This window comes from Anas platyrhynchos, chromosome 6, assembly GCF_047663525.1.
Source record: "Anas platyrhynchos isolate ZD024472 breed Pekin duck chromosome 6, IASCAAS_PekinDuck_T2T, whole genome shotgun sequence".
NCBI lineage: Eukaryota > Metazoa > Chordata > Aves > Anseriformes > Anatidae > Anas > Anas platyrhynchos.
In genome coordinates, this window is record NC_092592.1 from 29,140,525 (window position 1) to 29,158,708 (window position 18,184).

General features: G+C 45.1%; 2 protein-coding genes across 3 annotated transcripts in view; one reads left to right on the top strand and one right to left on the bottom strand.

The window, feature by feature from the left end:
• The window catches only part of CFAP43 (cilia and flagella associated protein 43), a 51,550-nt gene extending 46,477 nt beyond the window's left edge, over positions 1 to 5,073 (bottom strand). For both annotated transcript variants that reach the window (XM_027459882.3, XM_027459881.3), the window contains exon 1: positions 4,935 to 5,073. In XM_027459882.3, coding sequence (XP_027315683.3) covers positions 4,935 to 5,008 — 74 coding nt within the window. In that variant the 5' untranslated portion in view covers positions 5,009 to 5,073. The remainder of the gene's footprint in view (positions 1 to 4,934) is intronic.
• Positions 1 to 15,733, top strand: part of LOC101796130 (swi5-dependent recombination DNA repair protein 1 homolog) — a 67,759-nt gene extending 52,026 nt beyond the window's left edge. The window contains exons 3-8 of the mRNA XM_005008920.4: positions 6,575 to 6,873; positions 6,968 to 7,076; positions 8,639 to 8,861; positions 10,746 to 10,847; positions 12,899 to 13,005; positions 15,198 to 15,733. Coding sequence (XP_005008977.2) covers positions 6,840 to 6,873; positions 6,968 to 7,076; positions 8,639 to 8,861; positions 10,746 to 10,847; positions 12,899 to 13,005; positions 15,198 to 15,351 — 729 coding nt within the window. The 5' untranslated portion in view covers positions 6,575 to 6,839 and the 3' untranslated portion in view covers positions 15,352 to 15,733. The remainder of the gene's footprint in view (positions 1 to 6,574; positions 6,874 to 6,967; positions 7,077 to 8,638; positions 8,862 to 10,745; positions 10,848 to 12,898; positions 13,006 to 15,197) is intronic.
• The last annotated feature ends 2,451 nt before the right edge of the window (positions 15,734 to 18,184 follow it).

Genomic DNA, 18,184 nt, shown 5'->3' on the forward strand with positions numbered 1-18,184 from the left:
CACAGTCGTTAGTTACCTGTGAAAATAAAGGTTAGTTTACAATTGTAAGCTCTTATCCTGCTCAGAGTCCACTATAAGATTTTTCTATTCAATTTCAACTTCCAACAAGTCTTTTGTAGGAACAGCTTCCCAGGTACTAGCGTCGACGGATGCCTTCACTCGAGTATAGTGAGTCCAACCTTTTCCGCAGTTCTTATGGCTGTTTCAGTGGTTAGTAATTGTCCTTCCCATTCAGGCCGGAGTTGACTCTTTCCAGGTCCGAATCAGGACCCGGTTTCCTGGGTGATGGTGGTGAATGGGGAATTCCAAAGGTGGGGTTTGAGCCCACAACCCACAGGTCCTGAGAAATGACAAAGAAGAGGACAACCCCAGAATACAGTTCTTAAGAAAACTCTCTTGTTTTGAATTGTGGTATCTCATCCCTTCTGCCCAGATAGGGCAATCTGAACAGCATCTCATATGGTGAAATTCCTGTATCCTTTCTTGGTGCTGTTTAAACCTGTAGGAGTAAGCATTTTACCCAAGGAAATTGGGTTTCTAACACTAGTTTAGTTAATTGCTTCTTTAATGTCTGATTCATTCGCTCCACCTTCCCAGAAGAGGAGGGGTGCCAGGGGCTGTGAAAATCCCACTCAATCTCTAAGGCCTGCTTTAACCCTTGCAGTAAAGCTTTACGCCCATCCAGTCACGTGGTCAATTAGGACAAACAAGTAACTCAGTAAAATTTACCTGTATACTTTGGAAAGGTCAAATCCCTGGCTCCCGTCCCCCTCTAGATGGGTTACAGAAGACCTTTTTATTTACCTTTTGACATATAGTACATCCTCTGCATATGTGCTTCGCTAAAGTGTATATTCCTATACAGACATACTTTTTTAGCACAACATCACACGTTGCTTGCACCTCCCAATGACTCTTTTGATATAAAACAGTTAATATTTGCCTCATTATCACTTTATTCAGCATTTCTCTCCCATCAGGGAGTATCCATTTTCCTTCAGACTTCATGGCTCCTGATTTCTTAAAAAAAATCTTTCTTTTAAAACTTTTTAGTTCTTTCTTAATTTTCAACAATTCTTTGAATCCTCTCTGCATTTATTCTTTGTTTTCCTTCAGACATTAGATGCCTTAAATACCTGACTTCTCTTTCTCCATATTGTAATTTATTTATTTTTTTTTTAATACTCCCAAGCCCTGCTTTCCCAGAAAGTTGAATAGCTTGTTAGTAGCTTTCTTCACAACTCTTTTCTCCTGTCCTGACAATAGAAAACGATCCACATATTTGTTAACATTAATACCTCCTCGGGAGGTTGTAATTGCTCCAAAGTCTTTTTTTTTTTTTTTTTTTTTTTTAGAACTTACCCAAATAGATAGGTGGCCCTGTATAGCCCTGAGGTAAAATTGTCCACCTATATTGTTGCTTCCGCCCCCATTTCAGGGTCTTTCCAGTCAGAGGTGAATATATGTTTGCTCTCAGGGTCTGAGAGCACTCCATTAATAACACTGTTATTCCAGTCTAACAATTTACTAGTTGAATGCCCAATTTAATCATCAAATTCCTTCTCAACAAGTTAGTTCCTGCCTTGGGTACATACAACAATTACCTAGCGATCATTTTATCCCCTAGTCTCAGCTTGGTATCCCCCAAAAGTGGCACTGTTATCCCAACCCCTTCTACCCCCATCACTTTTTAGGGTTTCATTAGTTAATTTAATCCCTGATACTTTACAAGTCAGTAATGACCCCAGTGTATTGGGTTTGATGGCAAGGTTCGGCGGCTGTGAGTGGGGGGGGGTAGGAAACTGCAGTGGCAGCCCCCGTGAGAAAAAACCCAGAAGCCTCCCCGTGGCAGGTAAGGGACAATTTCATCCGGCCCCTAAGGGGCTCACTGCTGCCCAGAGCCAAGCCATGAGCAATACAGTCCGTGCCTCTGTGAGAGCACATCCACGAAAACAAACAAACAAAGAAACAAACAAAAGCCTGCTGCTCAACAGCAGTTGGGAGAGCGAGAAACCCCCCCGCAGACACCAAAGTCAGTGCCGAAGGAGGGGGGAGGAGGCGCTCCAGGCGCTGGAGCCGAAGCCCCCCTGCGGCTGCTGGAGAGGCCCCTGGTGGAGCAGGCTGTTCCCCCCTCCCCGATCCTTGGGAAGCTGACCAAACACCACAGCAAATATACCAAAACTTCTAGACTGTTACTTAGATAATGCCTACATCACCTTTCCCTGCTCATTCAATTTCAAACAGCTCTGTTAAATATTACATGCCACACCTTTAACACCTTCAGCAACCCTTTTAACACTTCCTTTATCTTTCTCCAGCCTGTACTTTTCTAATACCAGCACCAAAGGCTCAGTCAGGGTCCAACTTAATTCCATACCTTTTCCCTCCAAGATACTGAAACAACATATCAATATAGTATATTTCATGCCATTTTCCTTCTTTCTTCCTTCTCCCACTCCAGATATTCCTATTCGAAGTGGCCAGCCTGGCCACACTTAAAACATCTTATCAAAGCCTGTCCCTGCTAGGACTCAGGCCACAACACAGGCAGCCTTCTTTGCCTGCCATTCCTTCATCTCTCTTCCTCTCCTTTCCATCCTGGCCCTGACTCCCCCTGAAGATTTTTCCTCTTTCTCCAACCCTCTGCCTCACTACCCGCTGCACCACTGTCAATACCATTAGTTTCACTCTCTCTCTTTTTTTTTTTTTTTTTTTCCTTCTTATCTCCCCTCCAGACACACACCTCCAGGGCCTCCCGCAGGAGGGTCCCCCAGTCAGTTCACTACATCCCCCCACCTTCTGAAGCATTTTCTGCGTATTTTGCCAGGCTTTAATCACACAATGAACTTTCAAGAGCCCTTGGGATACTGGGTCCTCAGGTCTCATCCCCAAGTACTTTCTCATTCTGACCCCAAGTCTCTCATATGATTTCTGTGTTGCACACTATTATTATTCCAGCCAGGATCGGCAAGTGGGTATTTCTGCCCTGCCGGTATTACCCCTGGTCCTGGAGGATGAGCTCTTTCCCATTCTTGTATAGCAGCTCTCCTCCTGATCATTCCCATTTCTTTCCCTGTAAACAACATACTTACAGACATAATTCCCTCCCCCAAGAGTATAAATCAGGTCGTAGGAACTGGTCTAATTGTTCAACTAGGCTGTTGGGGTCCTCGAATAAAGACTTCCTCTCCTTCTTAAAAGTCCTAACCTCTCTGCTGGTAAGGAGGAGGGGGTAGTTCACCTAAGAGGATACATTGTTAGTGTTAGTACTGTTAGTATCAGGGAAGGCAAAATTCTCAATATCTCTTCTACCTTGTTCTAATTCTTGCCAGAGCCTAGAGTACGATCCTTCTTTAGGGACAAGTGTTAATTACAGTCCCTGTCTCCCTTCCCGGAGTGACTGCTGCTGCCACCAGTTCAATATTAAGATTATAGGGAGCATAACTTGGCTCCTTCTCTAAAAAAAGGAATCTTCTTGTTTACACATAAATTTAAAGCCTGAATTTTCATCAGACCCGTATTTTGGCCAAAATACTGCTGTTTCCTTAATTGGTTCTTTTGTCCAGACTGATACACAATATTTAACCTTTTTTTTTTTTTAATTATTTTTCTTTTACAATCCCTCTAATTTTGGGATTATGTTTCCAATCTCTTATAATTCTTCAGGAAGAACTATTAGTAGGCACTCCCCCAGGGATATCTCCCTGTCCCCTGGAACTCATATTTTCCCATTTTTCCTAACCCTCGCCAGTATGTGCTACAGAAATTTCCCTTCTGCAGTGTACCACACACCAACGTACTGAAAAATGGGGGTGTACCGCCAAGCACTTCCCCGTGCCAGCGTTACCGCACACCTGAGTTTACCAGATTCCCTGGTGTACTTCCAAGCACTTCCCCGTGCAAGGATTACCGTACACCAGATTCCCCTGGTGTAGTGCCAGCACTTCCCCGTGCAAGGGCTTACCATACACCAGATACCCGACCCCCAAGGCAATACTTAATATTTCTTACCTTGGTCTGTGCACAGAGTTACCGGATCGATTCTTAAAAACCCGGAGTGCCTACCTTCTTCCTTTCCCCACTACTTCACGGATCCTGCCTCTTTAACCAGTCTCGGGCCCTCTGTCAGCTTTCCGCAGAACCGCCACCGTCGATGCACAGGACCGCTGAAATCAGCGGGGCATGCCTTCCTGCTGCTGCGGCGGTGGGGCTCCCCAGTAGGTGACTGGCTCCCGGACGAGCCCCCAAATTGTGAGAAACACTCCGTAGCCAATAACTTAGGCTCAGGCGAGGATCTCAGTGAAGTAGTAATTTATTCGCGATTGCAATGGCGGGCGCCCCACAAGCAGGAGAGAGCGCATCTACTAGTTCCAAAACACAGTTTATATACCTTTTGATGGCAGGACCCTCCCCTGTTTCCCCACTGAGTGGGTAATCCAGGTTCACAATCTATCTGATGCTTCACAAACAATGCATGGCCTTCAGTTGCCGGCCTGTTAAATTTCAAATTTCTTTTGACATTTTTACTGTTTGAAGTGGTAATGTTTCTTCACTTATCTGACTTGACTTGACACCGTGATTTTCACCTAATTGTCCTAAGGAGACTGGTTGTCTGCATTTTACAAGGTCACCTGCTAAACTTTCTTATCACTGTAAGCATATCTCAGTACCACATTCCCTCCTTCTAAACAATGTAACTCTGCAAAAACAACATTTCTATTCCCACAATAAGTCAATAAAATTGAAAGTAGATTTCTGCCCACTAACGAGTTGAGCACCCCTAGCTGGGGAGCTGCCCCTTACACACCACGGGGGTCGATGAAACAACTCAAACACTTGCACTGAATTAGAAAACTTAAGCATTTCTCCCACTACACGGAAGAAACATTTAAAGAGCCGAGAGTGCTGTGAGAGGCCGGCCCGGCCGCCCCCACCTCACGTCCAGCGCCGCCTCCTGAGGCGAGGGGCAGCGGCCGCCCCCCGGGACCTGCTCCTCGCCCGCCGCCATGCCGCCCCGGGACGCCGTCTCCTAGCGACCAGAAGGGGCACTGCGATTGGCTGAGGCGGGCTGCCCGCAGGATGTAAGCAGGCGGCTGATTGGGCCAACGCATTGGTACCCGGTATTTAAAGGGCCAGCAGGTTGCGGGCTTCCTCCTGGTGTTAGGGGAGCAGCGTGGGGACTGTATAGGGGGTTTTGGGGGGGGGGGGGTTTCCCTCCTGTTTCAGCGGTGTTTGGGATTTCCCTTGGTGGCACGGCCCTGCCTGTGCTCTGTCACCTTGTTCCTCTGTTCTGGAGGCCCTGCAGCCTGGGCAGTTCAGAGGCAGCTGGAGAGATGTGGTCCCATATGGAGAGGGGGGTGTATGGCTGCGGTCCTGCTTTTTTTGGGAGGGGGTCAGCATTGGGACAGGTTGTCCAGGGAGGGGGTGGAGGCACCATCCTTGGAAAGGGAAAGGTTGGACATGGTGCTTAGGGATATGAGTTGGTGACATTAGCATTAGGGGATGGTTGGACCAGATATTTTGGAGGTTTCTTCCAACCTTAATGATTTCCAGGATTTACACATCCATGGTGTTTGGCACTAGCACAGTAAGAATCCCCAAGCGCTTTAAAAGCAGAATTAGCTGTAATGCCCTGTTTTCATCCTCACAGGGCTATTGCTCACAGTTTCTCACTGTAGTCTTTATTTGTGTGCTGTAGCAGTGTGCAGCTCCCAGGCAGTGCTACCCACTACCAGCACTACTGGTTGCTACAGGAGCATCTGCCCTGCCTCTTGTCACTATTCTCTGTGATCCGTGCTGCACAAAACCAAAACACAATGAGGAATTTGTTCCCCTGTGGTGAGATCTTGCTGTTTTCAGGCACTGCCTCTGTTGTGTCCCCAAGGGCTCTTATAGCACCCAGATCTGTAATGGTATAACTCTACCTTGGATTTGTGTGTGCCTGTCTCAAAATAAATTTTGTTGTTTGTTTGTTTGTTTTTGACCCAAATATTGCTGAAACTGTCCTAACAGGAGGCTGTCAGCAAAACAAGGAATGTCCTCTGGCACAGTTCTTCTAAGGGTGGGAGAAATTATCTTGTTGGACAGGATGTCTTACATATGGGTTCTGTTTGCCCAGGGCATGGCAGGCTTGTGCAATGAATTACCACTCCCTTTTACTGTTAAGTTGCTTATTGCTGCTTGATTATGTAATTAATGACTTGACAAAAATTCATGTTGTGTTTGAGTGCATTATCGTGTCAGGTTTGCGGTGACTTTACTGGTGGCCATCTCAGTGTTTGCCAGCAGGAAGGATCTCCCCACAAAAATACTGGTCTTTGTGACAGGATGCCTGAGCCTAGCTACAGTAACAAAGCCAAACTAAAAGTCAACAGCAGGCAAAACTTTCCCTGTTGTATAAGCAGGGATCCCCTGGTGGCTCTCAGAAAGCTCCAGATCTCTATTAGCACTGACAGATTTGGCAGAGACGTCCGTGGCAGGGACATGTGCCCACAAGCACACGGCTTCCACACAACTTTGACTTGAAGGCAGGGTGGAAATTGTTGTTATTATTATATAAATCATTATTTCCCAGGTGGTCTGGGATTTGGTGCGAAGGGCAGCGCAGCTGCAGGAGGTCCCTGAAGAGGAGAAGGAGGAGGAGGAGGGCGTGAGGGCTGCCTGCAACACCCTTGCCCTTCCCACCGCCGCATTTCCCTTCGATTTCCCATTTCCACGGGCGATTGGCGGCCGGAGGTTACAAAGCAGCGCCCAGTCGCTATAAAAAGGGGACGAAGGCAGCGACCTGAGGCAGGGACCGCCCCAGGAGGCACCGCTTAGTACTCCGTGAGGCGCTCAGCATGGCGGGCGAGCATTCGCGGAGCCTGGGCAAGGGTAAGCGGCAGGCTCGGGGGCTGGGGCTGCGAGCACCGGAGGGGGACCGAGGGGTGATGTGACGGTGGGGCTGCTTTTCTCCTCTCTTCTTCAGGCAGCACGGCCCCCGGAGCGGTGCCCGAGGGGCTGATCCGGCTGTACAGCATGCGCTTCTGCCCCTTCGCCCAGCGGACTCGCCTCGTCCTCCGAGCCAAGGGCATCAGGTGAGGCTCCCCCCGTCCTGCCTGGGTGTCCTAAAGAGCTCCTGGCTGAACATCCCCGCGGGAACTGAGGGAAAATAGGGGTGGTTTTGTGGTAAAACTCGCGTTTTTTGGTGTGTGTGTTTGGTGGGGAGGGGGAGGCTGTGCTGGAGTGGAGGGTACTTAGCGCTGGGTGGGAGGTCGGTAATGGAAAGGCATGAAGTAAAGCCGAAGGAAAACAAGCAAACAAACGCAGAAGTTGTGTTGTTTTCTTCCTGAAAGTTTGCAGTAATAGCACTTAGCCCTGTTCTGAATAAGTGCAAAGAGAGCCTCGGCCTGTGTTTGTTTGTTTTTAGTGTAAGGTGCAGCAACAATTCAAGGAGATGCAAGTCTTTAGCGTAACTTTATGCTGCCACTTAGTGAAACGTGGGAGTAAGCAAATGACATCTTTAACAAAGAAGTACCATCTTCTTATAAAGTATTCTTATTCTTGTGTTGTAATAAGTTTATAGAAGCCCGAAGTTATGGTGGTTCTTATTTCAAGACAGCCAAGTCATTTACATGTTTCCAAATGCTGAGTAATGCTTCCCTCAGCTCACAGCTTCAGTGTAACGGGGTTCTTCACCTGCTGCTTCCCAGCAGGTCCCAAGCCTGTCCCAATTTCGATAATCAGCACTGTGCTGGGAGCAAAGCAAGTGTTAAGCCCCCAGTTCTCCTCTGATTGCAGGGTAGTGTGTGTTGGTGGTGTCTGTGTCTCTCACCCTCCCCCAAAATAAAAGTAGATGCATTAAAATGTGCAGGTCAGTCTAATTCTGTCGTTATTTAGTGTCTTTGGACTGATACGGGGTGCTGGGAGGTGTGTTTTAGTGTAGTGGTTTGGAGGGTTTTTATTGCTAAAAAAAAAAAAAAAAAACCTAGTAGCCACCTTCTGGTAACTTTTGATTGTTTTGAAGGTTCAGCAGTATTTAGCAAGCCTTGTATGGGTTTTCTGGGGTCATGCATGAGTGTAATTTATGCTTCGTTAATAGACAAATTTCCTGTATGTTTGTTTTTAATCAATATTTATTTTGCCTTTGCCCTGCATATCTATTCTATGTAAGGTAGAAGGCTTATCACAGGCAGGGAAGACTTGGACTTTTGTGCAAAGTCAGATTAAAGTTCTGGGGCAGCTCTTAATTGCAGTGTGGCTTAAATGCAATTAAGTGCTTCCTTCTCAGAATGTTCCTGAACTTACATGTGGTAAGTGTGCTGTATGCCAAGCTTGACCTTTGTTTTTAGCATGACTGGAAGGCCTGCTGCTCTGTGCTCACAAAAGGTTTGTGTGTCTTATTAACTTAATAAACAAGTCATTGTAAGTCAGCTCTGGTTTTCTCTGGTGAAGGGAAGTGCTCCCTGGCAGTGGTTCTGAGTGTCAAATGGTTAGTCCTGGAGAGGATCCCAGGGAAGACCAGGGAGAGAAGGAGAATGAGCATTCAGCCTCTCAAGGACTATAGCTGTTGAGGTTTATTGACTGCATTTCACCATGGTATGGAGTCGACTGTAGTGGGGCTGAACATGCTTGGATTTTGTTTCCTTTACTCTTCTAGCTATGAAGTAATTAACATAAATCTAAAGAACAAACCTGACTGGTTATTTGAGAAGAACCCCTTTGGGATAGTTCCTATTCTGGAGACCTGCAAAGGCCAGCTTATCTATGAGTCCCCGATCACTTGCGACTATTTGGATGAAGCATTTCCAGGGAAGAAGCTGATGCCTTCAGACCCGTATGAGCGAGCCTTTCAGAAGATGGTCCTGGAACACTTCTCAAAGGTACTGTGTGATCAGGGTAGGGTGTGTTCCTTACCTCACTAGAGCTTCGCAATCTCCAGCTGTATTACTAATGCTGCTTTTATCTCTTGAGGGGTCTTGTGTATAGCAAAGCCAAATAAACGGCATTTAAATTTAACCTGAGAAATTTTGATTCTCTTGCTATTAGCTTGTGCAAATGGCTCTGCATCTGAGTTGCTTCCAGTATTAATGGGAAGGCATGGATACAGGAAGACAGCTAGGCTAGTTAAAGTGTATGACAGAGGCAGGGTTTCGAGCATCCTGTACTATATATATAATATAGTAGAGGCCTGTAATAGAGGCCAAACTAACTTAATGCTTGAGACATAGGCAGTGACAATTGCTGTATTTTAATCCTGAGTGTTGCTGTAGGACACTGTATGACTGTGGAATGTGACGAGTGCCTGACTGAGAGAGCCTACAACCAAGGCCAAGAGCTTGCAGGTGGCCATAGACATGGGACCTGTATAAGCACCCTGGTTTTGGCTCTCAGTATGGGGTGGGGGCGGGCTCTGTGGCTGGCTGCAGATAACCTCTCTGTACCCTAAATGTAGATAGTGCAAGCACGTGCTTTGGAGGATCTAGGAAGTGAAAGAAGTCTTGGATATAAAGCAGTAGAGAAGAGGAAGGAATGCAAGATGCAAAGAAGAAGAGATGTGGACAAAGAAAGGGGGATAAACGGGCAGGGGAAGAATCTGTTTCCCACTATTTCTATTCAGAAAGGCCTGTTGTAAAGGAGTTACAGGGAACCATTTTGTGAGAAGTGAGTTGTGCTGTGAATGTTGGTTGTGTGAATGACAAAGATCTTAGAAAAATGCTTGTATATGAATTTCTGTCCTGGTTTGAGTTAGAACAGGATTTTCTTCCTAGTAGCTGGTGGAATGCTGTGTTTTGGCTTGGGATGAGAAGAGTGCTGATAACACCCCGATGTTTTAATTGTTGCAGAGCAGTGCTTATACCAAGCCAAGGGCATCTTAGCCTTTTGCTCTGTCCTGCCAACAGGCAGGCTGGGGGTGCAGTAAGAGCTGGGAGGGGACAGACCCAGGACAGGTGACCCAAACTAGCCAAAGGGGTATTCCATACCATCTGATGTCATGCTAAACAATATATAGGGGTGGCTAGCTGCGGGGAGGGGGCTGGACTGCTCGGGGTTAGGCTAGGCATCAGTCAGCGGGTGGTGAGCAATTGCATTGTGCATCACTTGTTTGTACATATTATTAGTAGTAGTACTATTATCACCATTGTATTATTATTATTATTGTTATTATTATTTTCCTGTCTTATTAAACTGTCTTTATCTCAACTCACGGGCTTCACTTTCCATTTCTTTCCCCTGTCCCAGAGAGGGAGGAGGAGGGTAAGCAAACGGCTGCGTGGTGTTTAGCTGCCGGCCGGGTTAAACCACGACAACTTCGAAAAATATAGTTAAGCTTAATTTCTGGGCAACTTTCTGTGCTGTATACTAACTTATCTGGCAATTACTGTATTAAAAATGTACAGGTCTCTAGAAGCCTGCATATCTCTTTTTATAAAAGTACCTTAACTGTTGATAAGTAAAGTGCATTTGGTTTTCAAGAGTGTGTACCTGGGGAAAGACTATTGCTTCGTACCTTGACACTTTGTTGATAGTACATGCAAGCTAGAAACACGCTCCTCTTGTTCTGTTGCTACAGGACTAAAATCCATTAGTATTTTATTTTGTCTTCCTTTGAGCCTTTACCTTTTGTGAAGTATAAAAGATTTTTGTTAATGGACTTTAACTGTTTAAAAACATCTTAACATCTAAGTTAGTGTCCTAAACTCTGAATGACTTGCTTGTATTATTGTAATAGTGATACTAAAAACTTTCTCCTTTCCTTTATACAGATAACACCTCTATTTTTCAAGTATGCTATGGCTCTCAAAGATGGACAGGATACCACAGCTCAGAAAGCGGAGATTACTGAAAAGTTAAGCAAACTTGAAGAGGTAAGAGCCTTTCACAGTAGTGAGCAGGTTGGCAGTTACATAGTTTCCCCTTACATCCCTCTCTCCATGCTTTGGTATTTGGAGCTAGATCTCTTCTTGTTCTGTTGGTAGCTATAGCAATGAACAGTCTTTCAATTTACTCCCCCCAGCCTAGGATGCATAACAGCACCATTACAGCAAATTCCAAGTAGCTAAACTGATACTCATCTGTATGATGAAATCTCTGTTTGATATGGGGAGATTTCTGAGTTGTAGCTGACCACTTATGTCTTTGTTCCTCCTTAAATGTAAGGAGGCCTAGCAGCATGTTATAGCAGCAAAGGCTGAGGAGTTCTGGCTGCTAAAAGTTCATCCTTGTTCTGCCTGCTTATCTTCTGGTGGCAGGGGAAAAGTGGGCTGAGGGAGCAGAGTGTAATCTGTCCCTTGCAGAAATCCAGCCGTGGGCTGTGTTCTGCTTCAGCTGTGTAGGTAACTGCAGCAGAGCTCCAGGAAGTGCCAGGTGACTTTGCTGTATGAGGAGCTTCACAATCCTGCTTCAGTGTCAGCAGTGGTTCTTGGCTAGCCTGAGCAGGTGTCAGACTTGTCTGTATCACAAACCTGTTCCTTCTGTGTTTTTAGCAGCCGCAACTAATGCGTGTGTGGCTTAGGTAAGAAGCAATCCTCCCCCAGCATGTTTTGCTTCCTGTGCGAAGCTTCCGATAGCTTTCTGGTACTTCCCTAATTCTCCTAACAGTCCTGTGCTTTCTGTTTCCTTGCCCACTGAATTGCTGAACTAAAATTGTTTTCAGGGTAGTCTCATCTGATTAGGCTGCTGCTGGAGTAGTGCTGCTGCTGATACACTTAGCTTCCCCCAAGAGCTCAAGTATTTCACTTCCCTGAAATATAAATCTGTTCAGCCTTAAGGCAAAATTAACCTTCTTCCTGCTTTATTAATGCCGTGAAATACTTGCAGCTCTTTCAGGGTCTCTATTTTACTATACTCTGAAGGATTTTGCAGCAAAAGGTTGGCTAAGGATGGGAAGAAGGGACAAAGCCATGCAAACATTACTCAGCCTGTTGCAAGACAAATCCAAGAGGGAAATGTTTGCAAACACTGCTGTATTTAGTTTGCTGCTGTCCAATAGAGGGAGCTGTGTTCCTGTCTCTGGGACTGTGGAACCTACAGATAACAACTGTCCGGTTATTTTCTACCAGACTTATGGTAATTCAAACAGCATGAGATGTTAAAGGACTGCTCTAAAGCTCATTAGATCATGGGGGCTGAGGGACACGCTGTAAGTTCCATTGGAGTTCCATCTTAAAAACACGGAAGTGTCTGGAAACAGTGGGACCAGACTCCTAAAAGAAGAGACCAAGATCTGGAAGTTTGTTAAAGCATACTGAGCTTGATGCTTGTTACACTTAGGCTTCTGACATGTTTCAAAAACTTCTGCAAGGGCTCATGCATTCCTTGTGGCTCTGCTTTTTGTGCTGAGCTGGGGTCTCTTTCTGGTGTATGTAAACGTCATACTTCCTGTTCCTTTGCACCTGGAATCAAATCCAGTTCCACGTGTAATGTCAGAAATGCTGTCCTGGCATCAGCTGCACTCAAGTGTTGTGGGAACAGAGTCTTTGCCAAAACAACATTACATTTGGTTGACCTCATTGCTCTAGAAGTGCGTATGTATTGTTTGACTAGTCTCTGCCATTATTCCTTTTTTACAGATAACAAATCAGTAACTGATAGATTCTAAGAGCTAAATTCCTTTTTGTTTGCACACAAGTTGCAGATCACTAGTGATTAATAATACATGGCAAATTTTGAACAAGCACAGGAGAAGAGCTGGACTGACAGTGTATGAAATAGTTAAAACTTGATATCACAACTGTGTTACTGACCAGCTCTGACTCCTCAGATACTGCATGCATAGGAGAAGTGTGCTGTATCTGCGTTATTTCCCATCTGATTCCTTCAGCATGCCTGCATTCCACTATGAGCTGGGCTTTTTGTTACTGTAGGGTCTCGATGTGCTAATTTTCCTTCTGAGGGTGATTGTCCTCTCTCCTCACAGATTCTGGCCAAACGCAACACTACATTTTACGGTGGGAACTCAGTCTCCATGATTGACTACATGATCTGGCCCTGGTTTGAACGCCTAGAAGCATTTGAGCTGACGGAGTGAGTACTTTGCCTGGCTTTTAGCACGCTCTGAAATGCCTCAGCATAAATATTCTTTACATACATGGTGCAGCAGTGGGCCACTTTTAGGGGCTGCTGAAGAGAGTGAGTGCATTGTTACAGTTTTGGGGTGGGGGAAAGCATCTTAAACCAGAGGTGAGTTGCTAAGGAATCTTTTGTAAAACAAAATCAAACAAAAAGTTTTAAACAGACTTTTTGTCAGATTTGTTTTCCTAACAAATAATTTTGGCAGATCCTGAAGTAGTGATCAAAATGCAGGATTTTCTTTCTGTTTCTACATTGTAGATGAAAATGGCCCTTATTTGAAGGGGGAGGGGGGAGTAGAGGTATGGACACCTCTTCAGATTTCTTGGTCTAAAACCTCAAGCTTGGGATCAAATCTTCTGATCCTCTTTGGAAGTTCTGGGCTGATAAAGGAGGCTCATTTTGTTTTGAGGTAGGTAAATCATATCTTGCCTAGCTGTAGGTCATCTGTCCCTGTTGTAATGGATTTTTTTTTTATACTTAAATATCTTGGTCTGGTACATCCTTAAACAGCTCCAGTTACCATGGTATTGGGTTAACATAAGGAAATGGTGTCCAAAGGAGAACTGATTTATAGCTGGTTTAGTACAGGGCTGAAGAGTCAGCTTGTATGAGGATGTGGGTGATAAAATGAGAAGATGAATGCTGTGGTTTAACCTGGCAGACAGCTAAACACCACACAGCTGTTTGCTCACTCATCCCCTCTTGCAGTGGGATGGCAGAGAAAAATGAGAAGTGCAAGAATTAATGGGCTGAGATCAGGACTGTTTAATGAGAGAAGGGGGAGGAAAAAAAAAGAACAGCAAAAAAGTAACAAGGAACATACAATACAATTGCTAACCACCTGCTGACCAGTGTGCAACCATTCCCTGAGCAGTAGCAGGCCCCCTGGCCAGCTCCCCTCTGTTTTATTGCTGAGCATGATGCCATAAGGTACGGGGCATCCCTTTGGCTGGTCTGGGCCAGCTGTTCTGGCTGTGTCCCCTCCCAGCTCCTGGTGCACCCCTAGCCTCCTCGCTGGCAGGGTGGTAATGAGAAGTTATAAAGTGTTATTGTCATCCTCAATCCAAAACACAGCAACATACCAGCTACTAGGAAGAAAATTAACTCTATCCCAGCCCAAACTAGGACAATGAGTGTGGTACAGTTAGAGGCACCCTGTTGCCTAAAGTATTAGTGAAGAATGAGGAAGATGCAGGGAATCCAGCATGAATTGAAACTTCTGGTACTGTAAGATGAGGACTTCACCGATGGACCTCTGATGTGCTTTGTCTTCTGCGTGGCCCTTGATGGGAAGGGGAAATATTACAAACAATACAGAACTGTGGGCCTAGAAATATTGAGGTACTTGAGTGATTGAAGAGCTCAACCACTGTATGTTAAGAAAAGGTGCTTCCTGGGTAAAGGTTGGGAGCTATCTAGAGAGGTTATGCTTTAACTAACCTTGGGATTTGGAAACTGGAATGCAAAGTACTCTAGGTAGTGTGCCAGAAGAGAAGGAAAAGAACTGTGGATGCTGTTAAACTTTCAATTTGCCACACAGTTTTTCTCAAGGGTGTGTCAGAGTGGATCTGTGGATTTTTGTCAGTTAGTTGAATGCTCAGTTTCCTCATCAAATCCTCAGTTTCCTCAGTAGACAGTCTGCATTTTGAGCTGCTGGGTTGCAGGCTAGTAGAAGCTTACCTTGGTTTGTGACAGAAGGGATTTGTGAGCTGTGGAGAAGGACTCAACCGCTGCACACAATCTGTTGAAGAATCACTACTAACAAAGTGTTCCAGAGGGAGGCAGTGGTGCACAAGCCTCTACTTTCAACTCGGAGCAGATGAGAAATAAGAGTAAAGTCTCCTTTGCAGCAGGAATAACACAAGCAGAAACATGCTGATGTCTTGCACAATAAGTGCTCTTTGTTTGTTTCTTTAGCTCAGCTTTGCAGAGTGCACACCCTCTGTAAGAACTCTTACTTTCCAGATGCCAGTCTCTCTCCTACCATTTGATATGTATTATTGTCACCCACTCTGAGCCAAATGTTACACTGGGAGGGATAAAGCAAAACAAGCAGTTAAACAGAACCTCTAAAGCTGTTTAGCTTCCTTGACGCCCTCCTGATGTCCCATTGGCGTTATTCAGATTCTTTCCTTTTCCTGTAGCTCCTTGAGCCATGCTCCAAAGCTCCAGCGCTGGATGGAGGCCATGAAGCAGGACCCTGCTGTCCAGGCTACGATGACTGACACGCAGACATTCAAAAACTTCCTCCAGCTCTATCTGAAGAACAGCCCGGAGGCGTGCGATTATGGGCTCTGAGGTGTCACTGGGCACGTGCCTGCTGAAGTGTCAGTGCTTCTTTTCAGTGTGTGCTCTGAGGATCTGGTGTAATGTGGTGCGGGCTCTTCTCTTTGCTAATGGGGGGATCAATCTGTGCTGAAAAGATTGAGATGGCTGTGAACTCTCCTCCTTCCTGCTCAGGAGAGAATGCGATGGCTTTAGGCAGGAGGCAGGACATCATTGCTGACCGTGGGTATTGATCGCATCAAGGAAAGTGGTGCCTTTACTTGGGGTGACCGTCTGTCATCTCTGGCCTCTCTGCAAGTGTTGCTGTCAGTCAGTCCCCAAACTGACCTACTACTGGCTTTAAAAATCGTAATACTGATGTCTTGAAAATAAAAGCAAAAGATGTTTTCTTTAAGCACGGTTATTTTTTTCTTCTTCATAGGCATCTCTTAGTCACTGGACTGGTTGCATGGAGGGGAGTGAGGCACTGTCAAAGATGATAATGTGGAAACAGCTTTGCACTTGGGCGCCTTTTGAAACTGTCTTAGGTTCTAATAGAGCAGAAAAAACACTTTGAGCGTGGAGACAAAATTATTTGAATAAAAACTAGTCAGAGGAAAGAAATCTTTCACTCTTCCCCCACCAACATAAGTGACTAAAAGAACTATGACCCACTCTGAGGTAGCTCAGCTGTCCGTGTCTTTCTCTAAAGGCCACTAACGACCCAATCTGGCCAGAATTCAAGGAAATACACATGCATTAAGAATGAGGCAGAGCAGTTCACTCAGGTTCAAGGACAGGGCTGCTGTTCCAGTGGTGCTGAGGCAGTTATGAGATGAATGGAACTGTTCCTTGCTATTTCTCTCATTGCAGTGAGGGAAGGTAGCACAGCAGAAGGTGGTGATTCACAGTTTTCATGGAAGCTGAGGCTCTTAAGTGCCTTGGAGCTTTTCTGGAGAAAAATAGAACTTTCCTCTGTTTCAGCATCTACTGCCCCAACACAGGAACTCTGAGGAGGTGCATGCTTGTGTAACTTTAACTTCAAGCAGGAATGAATGATGGATTTGGTGAATAAAATGAGTTAGCAGGAGCTCCTCTGATAAACATGCTTCCTACCAGCTTACAGATCCTGGCAATCTGTGAGCTTGCAGCTATTGGAGGGGATTGTTTATGCTCTTACTAGTTTTAATTCAAACTATGCAGGTTTTGCACTCGTGTTTGTGACTTTTAAACACATCTGGCACTACTTAGAGAAAAACTAATTACTCTGCTGTTTCCTTCCAGAATGCTGATGTTCTTTTAAAAGTTTCACAGTTCAGATCTGATGCTGCATATGTTTACTAGATTGTGATTAGAGAACCCAGAGGAATCTTACAGCTGCAAGGTGTCAGAACACAGATCTAGGCTGTTTCAGTACATGAAAGAAGGGTTTGAACTTGTGCCACAACCCTTGAAATGGTGTTAGCGGGATCTCAGCAGCAAAGTTCCGAGAATGACTAACTGTAAAGCATTTTGGTTTTATTAGTTGCTCTGGCTGTTAAAGCTGTTAGTAAAGTGGGCTGGAAATTGGCTTCCATAATCATGCTAGGAATACATTGCAGTTTGCTCCACTTTATTACTGGGAGGTAGTGGGAGATGTGACTTAAGGAAGATCCAGCAATGGGTTAAGAACAGAGACTGGCATCCAAAAATTCAAGTGGCAGAGTCCAGACCACAGTAACCAGGAGACTGTACTGTGTGAACAGAAAAGTTGTGCTCTCCCCATCTTTGTTTAGTGGCTCTAGAGTATACCATTATAAATATGCTGCTTCAGCAAGAAAGTGTAAAATGAAATATTCTGATGTATAATTTACTATTAAATATCAGTGCTCTAAATCCTCAGGCAGACAGCTGGGGTCCTGAACCCATTACAGCACACCAAGACAGACCTCAGGCAAAGTGTTTTTGATGTGGTAATGAATATGCAACACTTGGGCTCAGCCTTAAAAGGAAAGGAGAAGTTAATGTGAGGTGGACGGGCTCTCTCCCTTCCCTGTGGATGGGTGTAAAGGATACAACATATTAGTTCAAAGAGGCCAAGAAGAAAATGCATATTCTCAGTCCTGGTGAACAGAGGAAGAAGATGAAGTCAATAAACAAGGATCAAGCGGATTAGTAGCTCTGCTCTTTAATCAGATCTCCCCTTAAAATCTTCTGTGGATCAGACTGTATGGAATGGGATGTATGCGCTCACCTTCTGCTCCACAGTTTGTCTTTGAAGGTGGTTGTTGATGCTTTTCTTTTCCAAAACCATGATTTTTTTTGTCATTCCCTGTTGTTGTGCCACCAAATGTGTACAGCACTACTTTAAAAAAAAAAAAAAAGCTCAGGACCAGGCAAAAAAGGACAGAAAAAGGAAGAGAAAAGTAAATCTCAACTTCTTGCCATGCTTCATGTGAGAGCTGTCTGTCATGATCATCAGGATTGCCTGGCTGTGTGTGAGGGCATGTGTTAAGCATCTGTTGGCACACTGGTATGTCTCCTGGGCCAGCTCTCCCCAGTTTTCCACTGTCGTGGCATCTGTAACATTCCTCTGTGGTGTTGAGATTTGAGAACTGGCTGTTTCTTACCCTCTCTCTCTCTCTCCTTTCTCTGTTAGTAGCCTGATTATTTCACCACCCTGTTCCTTGGACATTTGTTTCACTTGGGAAGGGTTGATGAAAATTCAGTCTCTTTGTGCTCATGAGAACAGGCGTCGCTTACTAAACTATCCCTAATTTCTGTAATATAGTGGAACCAGTCTCTTCTACTGCTGGTCTAAAGCTGACAGAGGCAGGTTGTTTTTTTTTTATTTAGCTGAGTAAATCATTAATGCCATGTGATGTTG